At 41.4% G+C, this 18,517-nt stretch overlaps 1 protein-coding gene across 2 annotated transcripts in view; it reads right to left on the reverse strand.

Annotated features, from left to right (window-relative positions):
- LOC139676330 (BEN domain-containing protein 5) overlaps nt 1-18,517 on the reverse strand; it is an 893,330-nt gene that overhangs the window by 189,534 nt on the left and 685,279 nt on the right. For both annotated transcript variants that reach the window (XM_071565176.1, XM_071565175.1), the window contains exon 8: nt 2,033-2,147. In XM_071565176.1, coding sequence (XP_071421277.1) covers nt 2,033-2,147 — 115 coding nt within the window. The remainder of the gene's footprint in view (nt 1-2,032; nt 2,148-18,517) is intronic.

Raw genomic sequence — 18,517 nt, forward strand, 5'->3', positions numbered from 1 at the left:
TGAGAAGGCTCACAGTTAAATTGTCAAATACAAGCAAGCGATCCTTAGAGATTTTTTTAGAAATTCAGCCACTAAATTCAAGTAAATAAATTGTCATGTGCTTGTGGATTTTGTATGAGCAAGAAATAAAATGTTTGCTGTAAATTATTCACTCAGCACTTGTTAACTGCAATGCTGGCACATTACTAGGCTTTTAAATATTCTTCTCAAGATAATAGGTAGTATTTTGCTTATTACCCTCATTTTAAGTTATTAGTTACATTGGGCCATTTGTAAATACAGTGAAGAATTGCAAGAAAATCAAATGTTTTCCAAATGCCTCATTAAAAGTCTCTTTAGTTCAGGAGGGTTGAAATCCTGTACATCATGAAAAGTTAAACAAACAGTTTACCATCAGGCTCAGCAATTCCAAATTAATTTGCATGCCCTTTCATAATACCTGGGTTCCCCAAAGGCTTTTCAAGTTATGAGCCATATACGTATCTGTAAAGCTGCATGCCTCTCAAAAACTGTAAATAATAGTGTAGGGGAAAAACCTACAGGGCAAGAGAATTTATGGTGGAAAACAAAAACTGCTTAATTGCAACTGGGAGTTGCTTATGTGCAAGGCACCTGGAACAGAGGAAAGTGATGTAGTATCAGATTCTAGAACCAATTTCAGGCTTTATTCATGTGTGGTGACACATTCTGATAAATTCCTAGTGCTGGCAGACTCCACTACTATCCTATCACAATCTGATTTTGGATTTGTCAAGAGCTGAGTATCACTGCAGCAGGAAGGAGATCATGTGTTCTCCAAAGTTTCACTTAAACATATATAACCACTGTTGAAATCAGCCATGCAACTCCCTGCTACTTGAGTTTAGTAAACAGCAAAGCACAGGAGGGAGAAGGAGCACATATCATAGAACCATAACAGTTGGAAAAGACCTCAAACCATCGAGTCCAACCATTAACTCAGCATTGCCAAGTCCACTGCTAAGCTATGTCCCTAAGCATCACATCCACAGTTTTTTGAACAATTCAAGGGACAGTGACTTTATCACTGCCCTGGGCGGCCTGTTCTAATCCCTGACGACCCTTTCAGTAAAGAATTATTTCCCAATATCCAATCTAAAACTCCCCTGGCACAATCTGAGGCTGTTCCCTCAATGAAGAACTGCCAGCAGCCCCATTTTCTGCACTTTTTATCTTCTTCCTCAGTGGTCTCCTCAACCTTACAACAACCCAGTCTTTTCTGCTTAGCAATGCAATATCTAATTAGATCAAAGCTCAAGGTAGCCTGGCTACAGAGTGAATTGTGCTCTTTAGTCTTGCGCTGTAAGCAAAACCGCATGCAGTATATTACATTTCTCAGGGGCTTCTCCAGAGAACTGTGTGGTACATGTAATTGCCCCCACAAACAAATCATCAACTAATCAACTGCTTTTCATTATCACCTCCAGCAGCACATTTATTTTGTAAATAAATGCATTAAGAGCAAACAATTTTAGGGAAAACAAAAGATTATCTGAATACGATCTCAATGGAGGAAGTAGTAAAGTAGTAATTCAAATAGTAAAATGAAGCAAAATTAGCATAGGGTGGAATGATTATTCCATTCCGTGTATCCCTATCTATTATGGTACAATAGCAGAGTGAAATCTGTGATTTTAATGGATGATCTGGGTAGTTTAAGGGAACTGTGATTGACTGACACATTTACATAGAGGCTGATGAGCAGCATAATGAATGCATTTATAAAACACATCTAAGGTCTAGCTCTAAGCTGACATTAACTCCCACACTGAAAGGATGCTTGCAGAGCAGACACCCTGCTATCTTGAAGAGATGCTTTCTACCTCTTGAAGCAAACAAATTCACTATTGTGAGCCCCCTTCCTTGACAGGAACTCCAGAAAGCCCATGGTCACGAGAGAATCACCAGTTTAAGAGGAATTAATTGAAACAACCTATATAAAATTCAGTGACAAAACAGTGCAAGGTGTATAAGGCAGATATAACAATACACAAATTCATTTCCCAAACCATACCTGTAATTTCCTAGGTAGACTCCATCAGGATTGAGCATGGGTGCTATCTTGAACACCAGGTGGTCTCTCAGTACTTTTGCAATAGGATGGTGGCTCACAAGGAAATCAATTATACCTGGAAATAAAATGAAGAAAGACTTGAAAAAGGGGGAGTTACGACATCAATGATTTCCAGATATCTATCTGAAATTTCACATATAAAAGATTAGAATGATTCCTCTTTGTTCCTGGCACTGCTCCTGCTTCCAACAGAATAAACTGCTTGCAGTCATGTAGCACCTGCTACCTTCTTAAAATTTCAAGAACTTGAGAAATACCTTAGTCTATCTTCTTAATGCAAGTACACTATGGCTGCTCATCAGCTCATCAGCTGAGCCTCCATAACAAAACATTGCTTCTCCTGACTGGTGAAATGAAGATACTTTATGTACCCAGCCTGCATATGTGGGCTTATACTGCAGCTCAGCACATGAGTGGCAACTTGTTGAGCTGAGGCACCTCAGATTCATTTGAGCATATGCCCAGACCTACCCGTGACACATGAACTGAACACAGCTTTCAGATCGTCTGCATCTCTAAAGATGTATAAAATGCCTCACAAAAACTGAGGAAGTTACATAAACTCTGTACCAGGCAAAGAGATACTGTAGGGTTGGTAGACTGGAATTTATAAGGTCATATCCCTTCACTTATTTTACACACAAAAACCAGGAGGAACTCCACCTCATCAAGTCCTTTAATGTGGAACCAGGACAAGTGACAGGGGAAGCAGATCCTAAATGCCCTTCCTTCGGGCACATCACAGGACCAGAGCCTGCAGAGCTCTTGCGTCTTGGCTTTGTGCTCAGGGAGCAACTAAACATTGCCTTGCCCCAAGGCAGGTGCTGGGGCAGGAGACTGGAATCTGGCAGTTAAATTCATTGCTTATTCCTCCACTGAGTTGGTGCTGACAGAAATAGCTTCCAGGGAATTAATGTTGAGATAAATTGAGCTCCTGTGTAATCTCAGGACACCCACAGATAGGTCATGACAATTTGCTATTTATTGTAAAGTCCATCCTGTGAAGCAGGAACCATTTACTGAATTTCCCCAGAATAAATCAATCACTACGGTCTAGTAACAGGATAAAATTAAGCAGAGAAAAATTAAGGCTGCTCATCAGTAAAATTTCACTAATGGTGAGCTCTATTAGACTGTGGAATTGTCTCTCCAGGGTAAGAGAGGAATCCCGTCATCAGAAACATTTAATGCTGGACAGGGTAAAGCCTTAGGGAATAGATATAACAAGCGACAATTCAGCATAGAAAAGATGGCATGAGACTTAAAAAAAGCTGACTTTAGACCTGATTTTTTGTGATTCAATCAAAATATTTAAAAATAAAACTAAAACCCAGGAAACATGCCAGGTTAAATGCACTTGTTTATAGCTTGGTTGAAACATACATTAAAGATGGGACCAAAATCTCACATCCTGTACAACGCCTTCATTTAACTTATTTCCTGAGGCCCGCTTTGTGTCTCAAATACTGACATATCTGAACCTATGCTACTGTTGGAATGAGTTCTAATTTGGTGAGGCACATAGAGAAAAATGAGGCTTTTGGAATGTCTAAGATGATCAAGGTATAATTGACTCTGAGCATCAGCAATTTTTTTCATCTATTAGTGACTAATCTTGAAGAGGGGACAGTCCCTTTCTGTAACCAAGTCTTCTGCTTGAGAAGAAACGAAACCTGAATTTCTGAGGCAAATTAGCATATACATAATTACATTGCTCAGGAAATGTTTCTGCAATTACCTCCTCCCAATGAAGGAAACTGAACATTGATCTGCTTTTTGGCTGGTGTTGTGACTTTCGTTCGTTATACAACAGCAAGAACATGAAGGAACGACGGGGACACAGTTGGATCCTGAATAACCAGATTTCCTAACTGTATGCAAACATGAAAAGCTTAGCTAAGTTAAACTGCTGCTCTAACTGTTTTCTGGCAGTGTCTGAAACATAATCCACAGTACACATACCTGGAAAAGCTTCAAAGTACTTAAAGGAAAACAGCCCCACACTTAGTCCATGGTTTCTCAAGATGCTACACTGGTTTTAAAGAGCTTGCAACTAGACTCAATTACACTCAAACATCACATCACTTTCTTTTCTAAAACATATGGAAGAGTTAACTATTCAGAAATCACTAGGTCCAGAAAAAACTTTATCCTAGGTTAGGTACCACATTTCAAGACAACTGCAATAAAACAGCATAAATACTGCATTGTGTACAGGATCGTCACTTCACCAAAGGTCTTGGCAGAACAGTTTTGCCTCATGATCTGGCAGCACAGCAGGAATACACATGCTACAGTTCTTCTTGCAGCAGGGAGGACCACGAATACCTCAGGAATAACAGGCCTGCTTTTCCTTCAGGAGGCAGCACAGGAGCCCAAACTCCCAGAGCTTTGCTCTGGCTGAACTGTGCCAGGGAAAAGGCTTGTCCAGTTTGTGCTCATTGTGCCCCTGTTACTGATGCAGCCTCACTCACAGAGCCTGGCAAAAGCATCCTGGCAACTCAAAGCTACAGTTTTCAGCTTTTCAAGACAAATTATTCTCCTCTAACCAAGAACTGCATAAAAACACATAATGGGTGAGCCTCTGCTCTGTGTGATTCACCATCGCAGCTGACCAAAGGAAGAGACTGACCTTGGGCACGCAGGAGCTTGGTGTCAAACAAGACCCAGCACTTCCCAATGTTCCCCAGTCTACTGGGGATACTGAAGCCAATTCTCCCAGTCCAGGGAGATTTAATATATTTTCTTATTTAGGAGACAATTAAACCAGAAGAAACCTCACCATATCATAAAAGTACAAACCAAGAATTAAGAATAACTGGCTCACAGAATTTTAACCTGGAAGTAAAGGCAGTTCTATGGGACACGAGAGAAGCATCAGATGAAAGCATACATTTACATATACAAACCTCACCAGAAAATTACTGTAAGCATCCAAGTAATCAATACAATTAGCAAATAACTTTGTCTTTCAGAGGAACCCGATCGTTCTGGACCCTCTGAAACAATCTGGATCAATAACATTTAAAATAAAAAGACAGATATTAGACTATTAAAAAAAATACCATTGCAGAGAACTTGGTCCTCCAGTTAATAAATCAATACAAACTAAATTTTACAGCTTCTGTAATCAGCAAGAGACATATCAGTGTATCTCATTAGGCCAGGGTTAAGAATTTGGCAGCAACCAAAGCGCATTTAATATCATTTACTTCAAGGAAGACATGGCAATACAACAGATGCCCTAATTTATTTGTTGATCTTTGTATTAAAATAACAGTTTGGTGGTAAACAGGAAGGGTAATGATGCCAGTCACCCTTGTTAGTGGCTAATAATTGCTTAATTTGTCCACTAATTGACCTGTGCTACTGTTGAAGCACTGGATCGTGTTGCAGGGCATGAAGTAAACAAGGCCACTGTAATGTTACTTTAGAGAATGACTTCTGGAAATAGAACTACTTATTGCCATAAATTTTCTTTTCACAGATGAGCAGATTAATTGGTCTGCCAATTAGTCTGCTATTAAAGAAAAAAAGGGCTGCCCACAGATTGTTTGGATCTTCGAACTGCAGCCCCAGTTCAGGTCAAAGGAAATAATCCAATCTGAATTAGTCACATCAGCTATGAAAAATAAGACAAGCATTATTTAAAAAAACAAATCTCTGTGGCTGGAGATCAAAGGAAATAGCCCAATAAGGAAGTATTAAATCATCAAGTGTCTTCAAAATAAAATGGAGAGCATGATGCAATGGGCCCACTTAGGCATATTGTGGTGTGGAAAAGTCTTCCAATTAAATAAGCAAAGCAATATAGATTATTTTCCTATGAAGCTTTCTGGAAAGCAATTAAAATCTTTATTTTTCAAATAATAACATGCAATTATAGACACTGCCTGGAACCAGAACAGCTCAGAAATCAGCATTCAGCCATGACATAAGAAGAGGTTTATTCATAGTCCACTAAAAATTAGCCAAAGTCTTTACATTAACTTCAGGGAGCTTCTCATAGTTGAGGGAGAGGGAGAGGGAGAGGAAGGATTGAAACCAAGGAAAAGGCAGTACTTGCAGTATCGTCAACTGCAAGTTTTAGATACACAGCCACAATGGCTGAAAATATGTTAGCCGTTTAACAATCTTTCTTGGTAAACACTGAAACTGCACTGAGTCTGGACCAAACCTCCTCTACTCTGAGTCACTTCTCTACCATTATTATTTCTCAAGGCTAAATACACTTTTAAAACTTTTTCTTGCCTTCAACTTAGCACCTCTCATCTGCTCCAACACTAGGTTCTGTGGCATCTCTATGCCCACCCCAATCCAGCTCAAATTATCTACTGGTTCTTCATAAGCAAATTAATCCTTCACTCTTCCATAACATGTCATTTCCACTGTCTGTCAAGATATTTCCTCAATCAACCACCTTAAACTCTGTTTAAACTTCCTGCTGGCTCTAACATGACCTCTTCACATTTGCTCCTTCCAAAGAAAAGCCTGTCTTCTCCCCTTTTTTCCATTACTCTATCCTTTCACCCTCAGTCTGACAATATATTTAATTGTATAACTATATAATACATTTGCCCTGCTCCTATTACTGCAAATCTAATCAGCACAGATCCTAATGCAATATGGCAACTGCTAATGCAAACGTATCCTGGACTGTATCTAGTATATGTCAAGAAAGAAGTGATTTGTGTTTTCAGAACCATTTCCTAATGCTGAGTAGCTGCTGGTATCCTGCAGTCAGCTCCCCACAGCCAGCAGGTTAAAAAGAATGTGAAAATTAATCTCTAACAGAAATAGGATTTATTCATTGGAAAATAAATATAAGGGAGTTCTGAATGTTTATGCTCATATAAAGCTATTGAGGGAGACCGTTAAAGGAAACTGAATCCAACATGAATGACACAACACTTAAGTTGAAGAGGTTTTTTAATGTGATGGTGGAAAAACCATCAGATGATAGGGCCAAGAAGTTACAGTATTCTGTCTCCAAAGAACAAATACAGCAGATGCTGTAAGAAACAGCAAGACTTTGCTTTGCCACCACTGGCCTTAGAAGGAACTCTCTTTCAGCAATGGGGCTCTTGTCTGTTCAGTCTTTGCTCTCTCTTGTGGGACCGCAGGAAAAAAAGAAACCCACACATCCAAAACAACAAAAAAAAAACTTGAAAAAGACAGAAGGATACTCTTTTCCATCCCAGCATGATGGGAAAGGTGTCACACTCACACTGAACCCTCCTCAGCACAGGTCACAGCAATGCCAGACTGATCTCCAGAGGATGTGCATCTATTCCTGCAGTGCAGTCCCCAGCAGAGGCCAAGAGACAAAAATGGCCCAATAACATCTTAGCCTGAAGCATTTCCAGTATTCAGCATAACAGCAAGAAAAAAATAAAAGCATGCAAGTGGTCATAAACAAGCAGAGCTGACTCACAGTAGGGTTACTGACATGGTCTAAGATCTTGCTGCCACCAAAATTATGCCTACAAAAGGTGGTCGCTTAGAGGGTTCCATTAGCACAAGATCAGTGCAGATGCTGAGTCTGCCCCTTCTTACAGTGCTACTCCCTCTCCTAATGTGTAAAAACAGACTGACAAACTAATGGGTTTTGTTTGCAGGTTTTGTTATGCTTTTTAGAAACACATTTCTTGGGCAGGGGAAAGGGCACATCAGGGTGAACACACTGATGCCAACATCATACAGAAAGAATTTATAGATTTAGAATGCTTTATTAATTGGTTACTTTCTCTTTCCATAGGTCCCTTTGGAACTCATAACAAACCCAAAGTTTGTGTCATCAAAAATATGGGCAATGAAATATAAATAGGGGCAATGAAGAAGCAAAACTAAAACAGGTACCTGCTTACAGAGTTAGATGAAGAAAATTTTGGTGCCTGAATTATGTCACTGGTTTCCAAATGCCAAGCATGATGTAAGTCTCCATGCATATGACTTTCTGTCTGAGCAGTTTGTGCATTTGAGAATGGAAAAGCCCAGTCTGTTTTCCATTAACCCCCTCTCTGGCCATCCTTGGTACACCCAAGTGCAAAGGAAATGAGTGCAAGGGTGTTTGCTCTCAGAGGGAAGCAGGATCTTGCAAAAAAACCTTTGTGAGCATTCATCGGATTCCACCTTTCAGGTCAGCCTTTGCTTCTCCTGTGTTCTCCAGCCTGATGTTCAGGTTTCACCAAACCTTCCCCTAGGACAGGTTCAGAGGGGACCTGCACAGGCCTGTGGGTGCCACATGATGAAAAACAACCAAGTTCTTAAAAAATGCAGAGGAGTTAATAATTCCCCAGTGGTTCCCATGGACAGGAAGCTCTTAAGGGAGACAACTGAACAACACAATTGCCTCTGACAAAATACACCAAAGCCAACCAAGGCAGGTGAGATAGCACTGGGAAGGATGCGGTAGATGAACCAGAAACACCCCTGGTTACACTTCTTCTGAAGTGTACAGGAAGAGAAGGACTGACTGATTCTCCTGGAGCACCAAGCCTTTGATCACAGAGCAATTTGTCCCCAAGCAGACGCGTAAATATTTTAGTGCTAAGTAAGATCTCATTGACTGAGTTTGGATGGTTAAAAGCATCCCAAGAAGTCTTTAGGTCCTCGTTTTCATATTGGTTGTTTCTTTTAAAATCTGCAACCACCATTGCTATTGGCCCCACTTCACTTATTTTTTTAAAGAAGTTTTAATCAACTAGAAACAGAAAAGTTACACACCTCACTGAGGATCCAGCTGCAATAAGCAGATTGATTAGAAACACATCAAGTTGTATCACAGCATGTTTGTTCTTTTATTTACCATTTAGTCTCTCATCTATTCTCTGCTGTATCTCTAGGTCTCTTCAAAACACAGGATTAAAAGCAAAGGAAATCTCAAATAATGGGATAAAATGAATGTGCAGGAAATGAATGGGTGAATTAGATTACAGCAGATGAAACACTGAGGTCTCAAATGCAAAATGCAGGGAGTTTATTTAATTTGTTACTCTTTTAAAATGAAAATATGCTCACTGACTTGAATTAGTAATTTTCCTGGTTTAAGATATGTTAGGGCATTACAGCTAGGCCTGTTTCCAGAGCAGTGAAATAAATAGGAAACGGCCAGTCTCCCAGGGAATGCACCAGCTCACCATATTTTGCCAGCCCAGTGAAACAATGCTAATACCAGCTCCAGAGAAAACCAGGCTTCTGCTAGAGGGGCTGCTTGCAAAGGAATTGATAATGACTAGCAGCAAATACTCCAAAAGGCAGAGCAAGGCATGGTGGATTTAAACTCCAGTTTTAATGTGCATGGTAAACATAGAAATAATTGATTTAAAGAACATTTTAAAAACTATTGTTCCTGACCACTCCCTCCCTCCCTTCTCTGGTTAGCACAGAGTTCCACAAATAATTAATCTGGCTTTTGGTGTGGCTGAAACACAAACCCATCTGAAGGAAGCAAGCACTGAGAACAGCAGTCGAGAACCTCCCAGATGGCTCTGTCAGTGTGAGAGGGAAACTGCTCTGTCAGTCACTGACCTGAGTCAGGGCATCCCAGCCCCTCACCTGCAGCTCTCCAGGTTTCCCAGGTATATTTCTTTGCATGTAATGGTCTAACTGAGAGGAACAAAGTAACTTTGTGGAGTGGTGGAAGACCACAAGTGTGTGGCAGGCCTCTCTAAACAGATCAGCAGATCATCGATTGTGAGGACAGTGAGTACCAGTAGTGTTACTGCATCACAGCTCTACAATTAAATTAAGACTAACCATTCTGGCATCCAAACACTTCAACTGCTTTCCAGAGTTACAAAGTTGTAGAATTTCTTCTCCCACTGTTGTACAGATACAGGAGGCATTCTTGCCATCACAGCCTCAAAAATATTTGGCATCAATTAGGACTGAAATTTCTATGAAGATTTGGGAAAACTTTGCCATAGTAAAACATTCCAGGACTACCGGGTAATAAGATAGACCATATGATGCCACCAGGCAGACCTCCTTTCCCATTTTAATATGACTGCTGATTGGACAGAACTGACTGGGATGGAAACCTGCAAATTTATTATGGATATTCCACATAAAGTAGGTACACTTACACCACCACCCTTCATGTGCACTGTCCTACTCTTTTTGATAGATATCTATGTTTAGACCACGCAAACGATGACCCCAAAGAGGTCCAGACCATGAGCCTCCAGATGCATTTCAAGCAGGGAGACTATGTAGTGAAATGGATGTGACTGGAATAGAGTCAACCACAAATGAACAGTCTAGAAGTACAATCAGTTCAGTGCAAAAAGCTGCTAAGCGATGAGTGTTTGGGATTTCCTATGTATTTTTATGAGCTGTAGCTCTTTCCTCATAAAAAGATTCACATCTGCTTTGAACGATATACAACTGCTGGTGCTGGGCTGGAGCACAACGTCCCAATTCTGTACTGAAAAGATATAGATATACATTGCCAGTAAAATATAATTAAAGTTGGCATTCCCAGTGACTAGGATGTGGGACCAGAAGCCAGAATGCCTCAGATCTTGGTCTCTAGCACTGCTGATTTTTGGCAAGTTTCTACCAGAGTCTGCTATTTTAGTATGTTCAACTTGAGACAGCAATGGCCAGATTTGCAGGGCAGCAAAACTTGCTTCTTTGGGGCCAAAACCAGCAGATGGGTTTTCCAAACAAACTCATGAAAGCTCATTGGAGCCGACTGCACTTGGAAATGTGGCAAGTGGCCACAAAACGGGTTTGGCGAGGTGCTGAGTAAAATTCTGAAAGTTTTCTGTTCCTACCCAGCTGTCACTAGAGGAGATCTGTGCCACTGACAGTCCAGTGCTACCCCACTCTGCCCTGAAATAAGCAATTTATAAAAATCAGCCCTGTAGAGGTCAAGATGGAAAGACTTTTGGCAACAAAGACAACCAGTATTGCCAGTCACTTCAGAAATCCAGGCTTAAGTGCTTTTAGTTTGGCTGTTTTTTTTCCTTCCAAACAAAATCAAGGAGCATTGAAATTGTTCCACAAATGATATGTGGCTCTCAGCATCTCACAGGATTACCTGAAGAGGGTAAAATGTTGCATTTAATTTGGCCTGTTAAACTTATCAGCCAAAAGCAAAGAGACAATTAAGCACTTGTGAGGACAAGTCTAGCTCTTGAAAATTCTCTAGAGACTTTATTCTAGACAACACCTGGTTTTGTCTGGAAAAATAACTTTACTAAACAGACTTAAGTAGGTGATAAGACCACCCAAAACACTTCATTACAAAAGACTGCCTAGATCATGTTTATGTAATGTTCTGATAAAACTGTCTTCTAACATGCCTTAAGACTTGCTCTGATGCTTTGGCAGTTTAAGGGCTGGAGGCCCCAATGGATCTCACAGTTTGACCCTTTCCCTCATTTGCTGGATCCAGCAGTTTATGGCCTCAGGACTCATTTTGATGCCATTGAATTGGATGATGGGTCTTCCTGAACTTCAGAAAAAGACATAGAAAAATGAAAAAGCTCTAGACTGAGTGTTTATGGCAGCAGCAGGCTGCTTGAACACTTGAGCAGAGCAGCAGTAGAGTGTTGGTGGCACCATCTACCTCATCCCACTGCAACTGAGTGCATGACACACACACTTTTTCCAGCAGTACTGTGAGTCTGGGTGGCACGTTGGGTTACTCTCTCCCGTTATTTCATGGTCTCTGGTTCTCCTTTCCTTGCAGCAATGGAATACCCACTAGCTTATAAAAACAAGACCAATGTAGGGGAGCAGAAAGAGGCCAAGGCTGGGTTAGTCTGCTAAAAGTGCAAACCTGAACAGAGGGAAGTGGACTGATTTCTGACCTCAGCCATTTAATTACCCTGGTGGCTGATGGACCTTGCTTAGCTACAAACTAATCTCCCAGGCCCAGGGAGCAGTTGTACATTCTCCAGTAGAAATGGTGCAATAGCAAAGACCTGTGGAACTGACTCGAAAGAACCTGTCAGGCTGACAAAGAGAGGAGGTATTGGCAGGAGCACACAGCTGCTGCTGCAGAATTGCCTGAAGGGTTCCTAAATTCAGTGCACAGCACAGACTGAGTGGGTGGCTTTGTTTTCTTTAATTTTCTTAATATGCTGTAAGGAGCTTGGAGTTCTCTTTGCATCAAAATGAGCCTCCCAATACCCCCCGGATGATGTCTTTTTGCCTCCTGGGAAAAAACAAAAGGGTTCCTGGAGAATCACTGGAAGGATCAGATGATCTTACTTTATTAATGAACTACTTGGGATTTATCAGAATCATTCTCAAGATGTTGTTTCAGAATATGATGTGCTTGGTCATTATTATTCAGAGTCTGTCCTTCCCATGAGTGTGAATCCTCTAGACAGCTCGAAAAATATTTGCTGCATTATGGTCCTCAATTTTTACAGAATTAACTCATTTTAAATACAGCTAAGATTTAATCCTTAGAATTGAACAGAAATATGCAGGGGATCACACCTTCCCTGATGTGCAAGAAAAAAGACAACTCAGAAAAGAGGCCTTATTACAAAGGGGGAAAAATAAACACAAGGCAAGTAAAATCCAGAGTGCATGAACCAGAGTTAAGCCAGCATGTCCCTTGGCAGAAGTCACTCAGGCATCCTTGCATTGTTTCCTACTATCCTTATCAACTTACAAAACATCAGACTTTTCACCATGGCCCTGAAGGGGAGTTTCAGCTGTACACCAACAACTCACCCAGCACTAGCAGAGGTAAAAACCAGAAACAGAAAATTGTTTCATTCTCCAGCTTTATATTTAGAGCTGTCAGGGTCTTGCAAGGAAAAAAAATAGAAACTAGATAATTATGTTATTGTTGCTTCTCCCAGGACCAGCCTGAACTCCCCAGGGCCTGGAAGATGACTGCTCTCTTCTCCATCATAACAAATGGACATGTGGAGGTCAGAAACCTTTCCAGGGCCAGCAGGGAAACTGGACCACAAGTGTAAAGATTCCAAAGTTGCATGCACAAGGGAAAAGATTCCCAGCAGAACTATAAAAGTGATAGAAATAAAGTTTGATGGATGCAGGAAGGACTAGGCAGACTTAGTTCTACTTGAGAAACCCCTGAAACTTGCAAGGAGTAGCCAAATATTGTGACCCTCCTCCTTTCAAGCCTTTTGCTGAATTGTCTCTCCAGGACTGAGCACTCCTTATATGGCCAGAGTCACCTTTGCACAGCCTGGCAGCAGCGCCTTTCTCTGGGTATCAGGAACCTTTGGGCTTTCAGTGTGGTTGGTTCAACAAAGGTGGACACTGGGAGGTCTGGACTAGTTTTTCCCACCTCCTTTTGCACTTGACTTATAGTGCTGTTTTGCAGTTACACTAAGAACAAGCAGCAGCTACATTGTGCTCCGAGTCTCCCAGTAATAACTATGCCAGCAATAAGAACTACAGTAGTCTGAAGATGGATAGATTAGCCTAAGCAAAGAACATGTTGTAAGCCAGGAAGGCAAAAGGTGGATTTCTCTGGAGGGAAGTGGAGAATACATTTACATATAAAAATCTAATACACAGTGAAAAAGAAAAAAGGCATTACATAAATAATGCTAGGGAAGAAATGAAAAATATGTTATTTTTAAACATTCTAAAAATTGTTTCCAACATCTGCAAACAGGTTGCTCCGTCAAGAAGAGACCCAGAAGCAACAGGTTTGAATCAGGTAGGCACACACAGAGACCATAGGGGCTCTGGAGAACATCACTCATTCACTACTATCCTTTCCAGTTTCCTTCTGCTGTAGAGTGTTGCAAGAGTATATTGGGAGTATCTCTATTAATTTGCCTTTACCTTTAACAACCTGTGAACATTTGCTATTGGCCATATCACAGGTGGGCTATTTAGCCAGACAGAATTCTTGTGCAACCCACCACCAGCAGAAAAGAGTAAGAGCACATGGGGGATCCCAGAGGTAACACTGGGTCTCTCAAGAAGATACAGGTACAGGATTCAGAACGCAAAGTGAGCTGGAAGGAACTCTTTTCTGTGCTTCAGCTTGGTGCAGTGCTCTCCTCAGGACTGAACTCCAGCTGTTCACTTCTACTGAAGATGTGGCTTTGCCATTCATATATGAAGATGGCACAACCATGCCTTCCCCAGATCTTAACAATGACTACTGACAACTTGTCCTGGTAGGAACCTGCACAACTATTTGCCCTCATTTCCCCTGTGGGGACAAAAAACATGATTGCTTTGTTACTCTTGATACATGAAAACTTACACTAAGCCAGCTGTAATGGCACCCTTTGGCTGCTCCATTGATTTCTACTTTACTAGGTTTGCAGGTTATACTGCTTAACTTTTATAGGATTTCCCTCTCCTTCTGTTCAAATCAGCTGAAAAGGTACAAGGCAGCTCTCCTGCTCCCAGCCAGGAAAAGGCACCTGCAAGGCTCCAGGGGCAAAGCAGGGCACAAAGTCTGCAGGGACTGTGCAATGCTGGTGTCACCCAGTAAGGCAGCACTTCTGAAACGGAAAACCATCACATTCCAGAATCGGAGACAGAGAATTCTGTTAGTTCAATAGAGAGCTACTTTACACTATCCTGTGGTTACCTTCTGGTCATGAGAAGGGCAAGAGTGGCACCACAGTTGCCTTGCTTTTCTTGAGAGGTGGCTCCCTGTCCCCTGAAGGTAGTGTGAGCTTCCTCCTCTCTGGGTTTGCCCCTCAGAGACATCTAAAAGTACCACACAATCAAAACCAGCAGCATGTGAGAGACTGAAGTAGATCTTCATCCATTTCCCCCTTTATACAGAGTATCAAGGTAGTAAAGGCTGAGCAGTTCTAATAAGTATCAAGGAACAGTCAAAACAGAAATGAAACACAGAAGTCCATTTGTATAGAAAAGCCTGTAACTTGAGTTTCGACAGGCAATGAAAGCAGGGACTGTAAATAACACCTGAGCTACTGGGTGACTAGAAAGAGAGAAAAGAGAAGAAAAATTAAGGGATTTACTAAACAAAACCCTAACCTTCTGGGAAGGTCTGATGGCCAAGGAAATAGTGGCTGCATCTGAACTTCCTCCCCTCAAATCAGAGATGACAGTTGTGTATCTGCAAGTTGCTTCTAGTGGTGCTGGAGGGAACATGTTGGATAGCTGCTGTGCAAGCAGCAGGCTCCAGCAGGAAAAAGCTTTTTTTTCCTCTTTGGTTTATTTTTTTTTGTCATATAGAAGAATAAAAAAACGATCATGTCTCTACATGAGGAAAAAAATTGCAAAAGCTCTGCTCTCCCCTAATCAGTGGAGATGGATCTGTTCTTCTATTTGCAGTGCATGACAGCCAGGCAAGAATAAGCTCCACAGAAATAAATTAGGGTCACTCCCTGTCAGTACAGATGTGCTCCTGGCTGTTAAGCAGTAGAAAATGGCATAAGCCCCTACCTCTGCTCCAGAGAAAATTTTGCTGTGAAAATGGAGCTGCATTGCAGATCCTAAAGGTGATGATAATTAGCAGTGGAGAGGGAGTATTCAGAGACCAAACTCTCTCACATGAGTAGGGCCCCCACAAGCAAGTGGCACCTTTCCTCATAAAGTGAAATTCTCCGGGAGGGTATAAAAGTACATGTTTCCATCTGAAGAGCACAAGGGAGGAAATCAAGATATAAATTTCAGGAGTCCTCTAAGGATTGAGGTGTTTTGTTGTTGCTGTTTTAGGAAGAAGAAAAAAAACCCCACCATTTCCTAAAGAATTCTGTTTAGAGACAATCTTATTGCAGAATCTACTTTGAAGCTTATTAAACTAAGAAGGAATAAGATGCTCTTGTTCTAGAAAAAGAATTGTTGGAGAAATGTTCTCTCGCACTCTACATTCACAGCCTGCCTCAGATGCAAATGAACTCACAAGTACCAGCAAGCCCTCAGACAGAAGCTCTCCCCGGGCACTTTGCAGTGATGGGTTTAAACTCTGGCAGCACTGTGACCACATAAGCTAATGTCAAGGTGCTATTTCCCTCATATCCTTGGCCAGTAGGAACACTGCCAGAAAGCAAAATCAGAGTTCACATGTAAACAGAGGCAAAGACTCTCTCACTTTCTACCTTGAATAGTCAGACTGAATTTTAACATCTGAAAGGCAAATTTCACTTTAATAAACAGCCTCTTCTACTGCATGAAGGGTAGAGACATCAGAAGGGAAAGATGCCACTAAAGATGTTGGACAAACTGAGATTGCAGACTGCCACGCACCGTGGCAAAGGTAAGGGTGATTTCCAAGCCACTGCAGGGGTCTGTCAGCTCAGTGTGGTGGCAGTCACCTCCTTGCTGCTGTTTCTAGAGCAGGGCAATAAATTCCCTGGAGTGAATTAGGAGTACAGTTCCAAAAGGTTTCCAGTTCTGTTCCCTGCCCTTCTGAGAACTAAATGACAGACCCAGCTTTTAAAAGATGGCACCTGGGACAAGGCTGGGTCACAGCATTTTTCAGCTCTGCTCTTGACTCTGTGACACATCATGTCACATTTGATGGAAGAAGCTCAGCGAGGCTGAATAGCTTCTCCTGTACCAGAGAATTAGGCACCCTCCTGTTCTCTCTTTGCTGTTACAACACCAAGTGTGAGTGTTCATAAGAGGACAGGACATGATGCTGATTAGTGTCATACTAAAGACACCGTGGCAGTAGGACTCCTATAACTATGAAAACTGAAATATCTCCTGATGCTAGAAAGAGCTCCTTTTGAGTAAGTGAAGACTTTGGTGAACCAGACAGAACTTGCCCTGTTGTCATTGTCTGTGTCACATCTGTTCTACAGTCACCAAAAGATGTGGCTTATGCTTGCCAATAACATAAAGCACATCCAGCTTTGTAATATTTTGCCTATACACTGAACCACTGCCTGAAAAGTTTGAAGAACCTTTTTCATAAGAAGACCTGCAGCCTTTTTCCTTTCCTCCTTTTAAAATTAAACACAGATTTTTGCCTTCCTTTGTTCCTTCTCTCCCCACTACCTTGTTTTGTTTTTTCATTCAGTGATAAAGTGACCAAAAAGTAGGGAAACAAGAAAAAAAAAAAAGAGAAAAAGGGAAAATAGGAGAAATACAAATGTGAGCTTGTATGAAATTTTAAGTAAAGCAGTTTTTGGAAACTTGTGGCATTAAAAAATATACTAATTTTTTTATCCATCTCTATCTTCTACATTTAACAGCAGCAACAACTAAACCCATAACCTCCAAATCAGATCATGGATAGCAGGAATGTAATATGATTTGCTGAACATGTAATAAGTAATTTGACCCTTGAACTAACACTGTAGGGCATATCCAGAAATTGTCACTTAGAGGTGACATCAGTCATTAAGGAACCAACCTTTCTGGGGATGGTAACTTTTTAGAGAGCCACGTGCCACTGTTCAAAACTACCCTAAATCTGTGCTTCCTTTCTTGCCCATACATTGGGGTCCCAGCAAAGCACTTTGTGTCTACACTTTTTCCTAGGTAAAATTAAGCAGAACTGGTAAAGAGTATGCCCCCTTTTGGCTGGGACAGAGAAGCCAGACTGCATTGAAAGAGCAAATCCAGCCTCTAAAGGGCTGTTGTCTAGGGCAGAGGTTGGCTTTCATCCCAAGTCCCTTCTTCTTGCCCTCCAAACAAATTTTATGCCCTTCTCTCTGTAAGCTGGAGAGGTCAAGGTGGCTTTGCCTCTTATAAACATGTACACAATGCCTTGCAACAGGCACACAGGGAGCATGTGAGCAATCTGTCCAGGGGCAGAGGAAGAATTTAATTCAAGTGCCCTCGTGTCAAAGAAAAGTTTCCAGCGGCCAAGTCCCAGTCACACATGAATGGTGACTCCTCAGAGCAGCAGCCAGAGTGATGCAGAAGGAGCAAGAAGGCAAGTACAGGGCACTTCAGAGACAAAAGAACTGGAAACAAAATGAAAACAAAAAAAATCAATTCAGCTGAACCCAGGCAGAGCAGGCAAAGAACAAAGGGTCAGAAGATGAAGCTGGAAACAATAGACCAGCAAGATTAATATCAGCTCTGAGGAAGAGCTGGGACACCACTGAAGGAGAATGGAAAAGGCTTAAAGTATAAAAACTAGAAGAGATTCCTAATTGTGAATCCTGACCTGCAGCTTGATCAGCACAGCTCTCACACTGCTGCACTTAGAGAAAGAACTCATCTCACAACTTAGATTCCTTGAAAGCAACAATGGCCACTGACTAGGAGCCTTTCTCTGTCATTAACAGAACTATGCAAATGAGATATAAAATAACCTCAAACTTCCTGTGGCTTTTACATCTGAGTTTTGCATATTCATGACCTGGTCTAATTGTTCTGGGGCAAGGCTTCAAGATTCCTGCCTGGGATTTCCCCACTAGCAGCAGATGCTCTGGCACTCTTCAACCCATGCATGCAGAGTCCAGTTTTGGAAACCTGCATGCAGGTTACCCTGGATACTCCTGGCCCGCAGAACATCTGCTTCATGGATGT

The sequence above is a fragment of the Pithys albifrons genome, chromosome 10 (genome assembly GCF_047495875.1).
Source record: "Pithys albifrons albifrons isolate INPA30051 chromosome 10, PitAlb_v1, whole genome shotgun sequence".
NCBI lineage: Eukaryota > Metazoa > Chordata > Aves > Passeriformes > Thamnophilidae > Pithys > Pithys albifrons.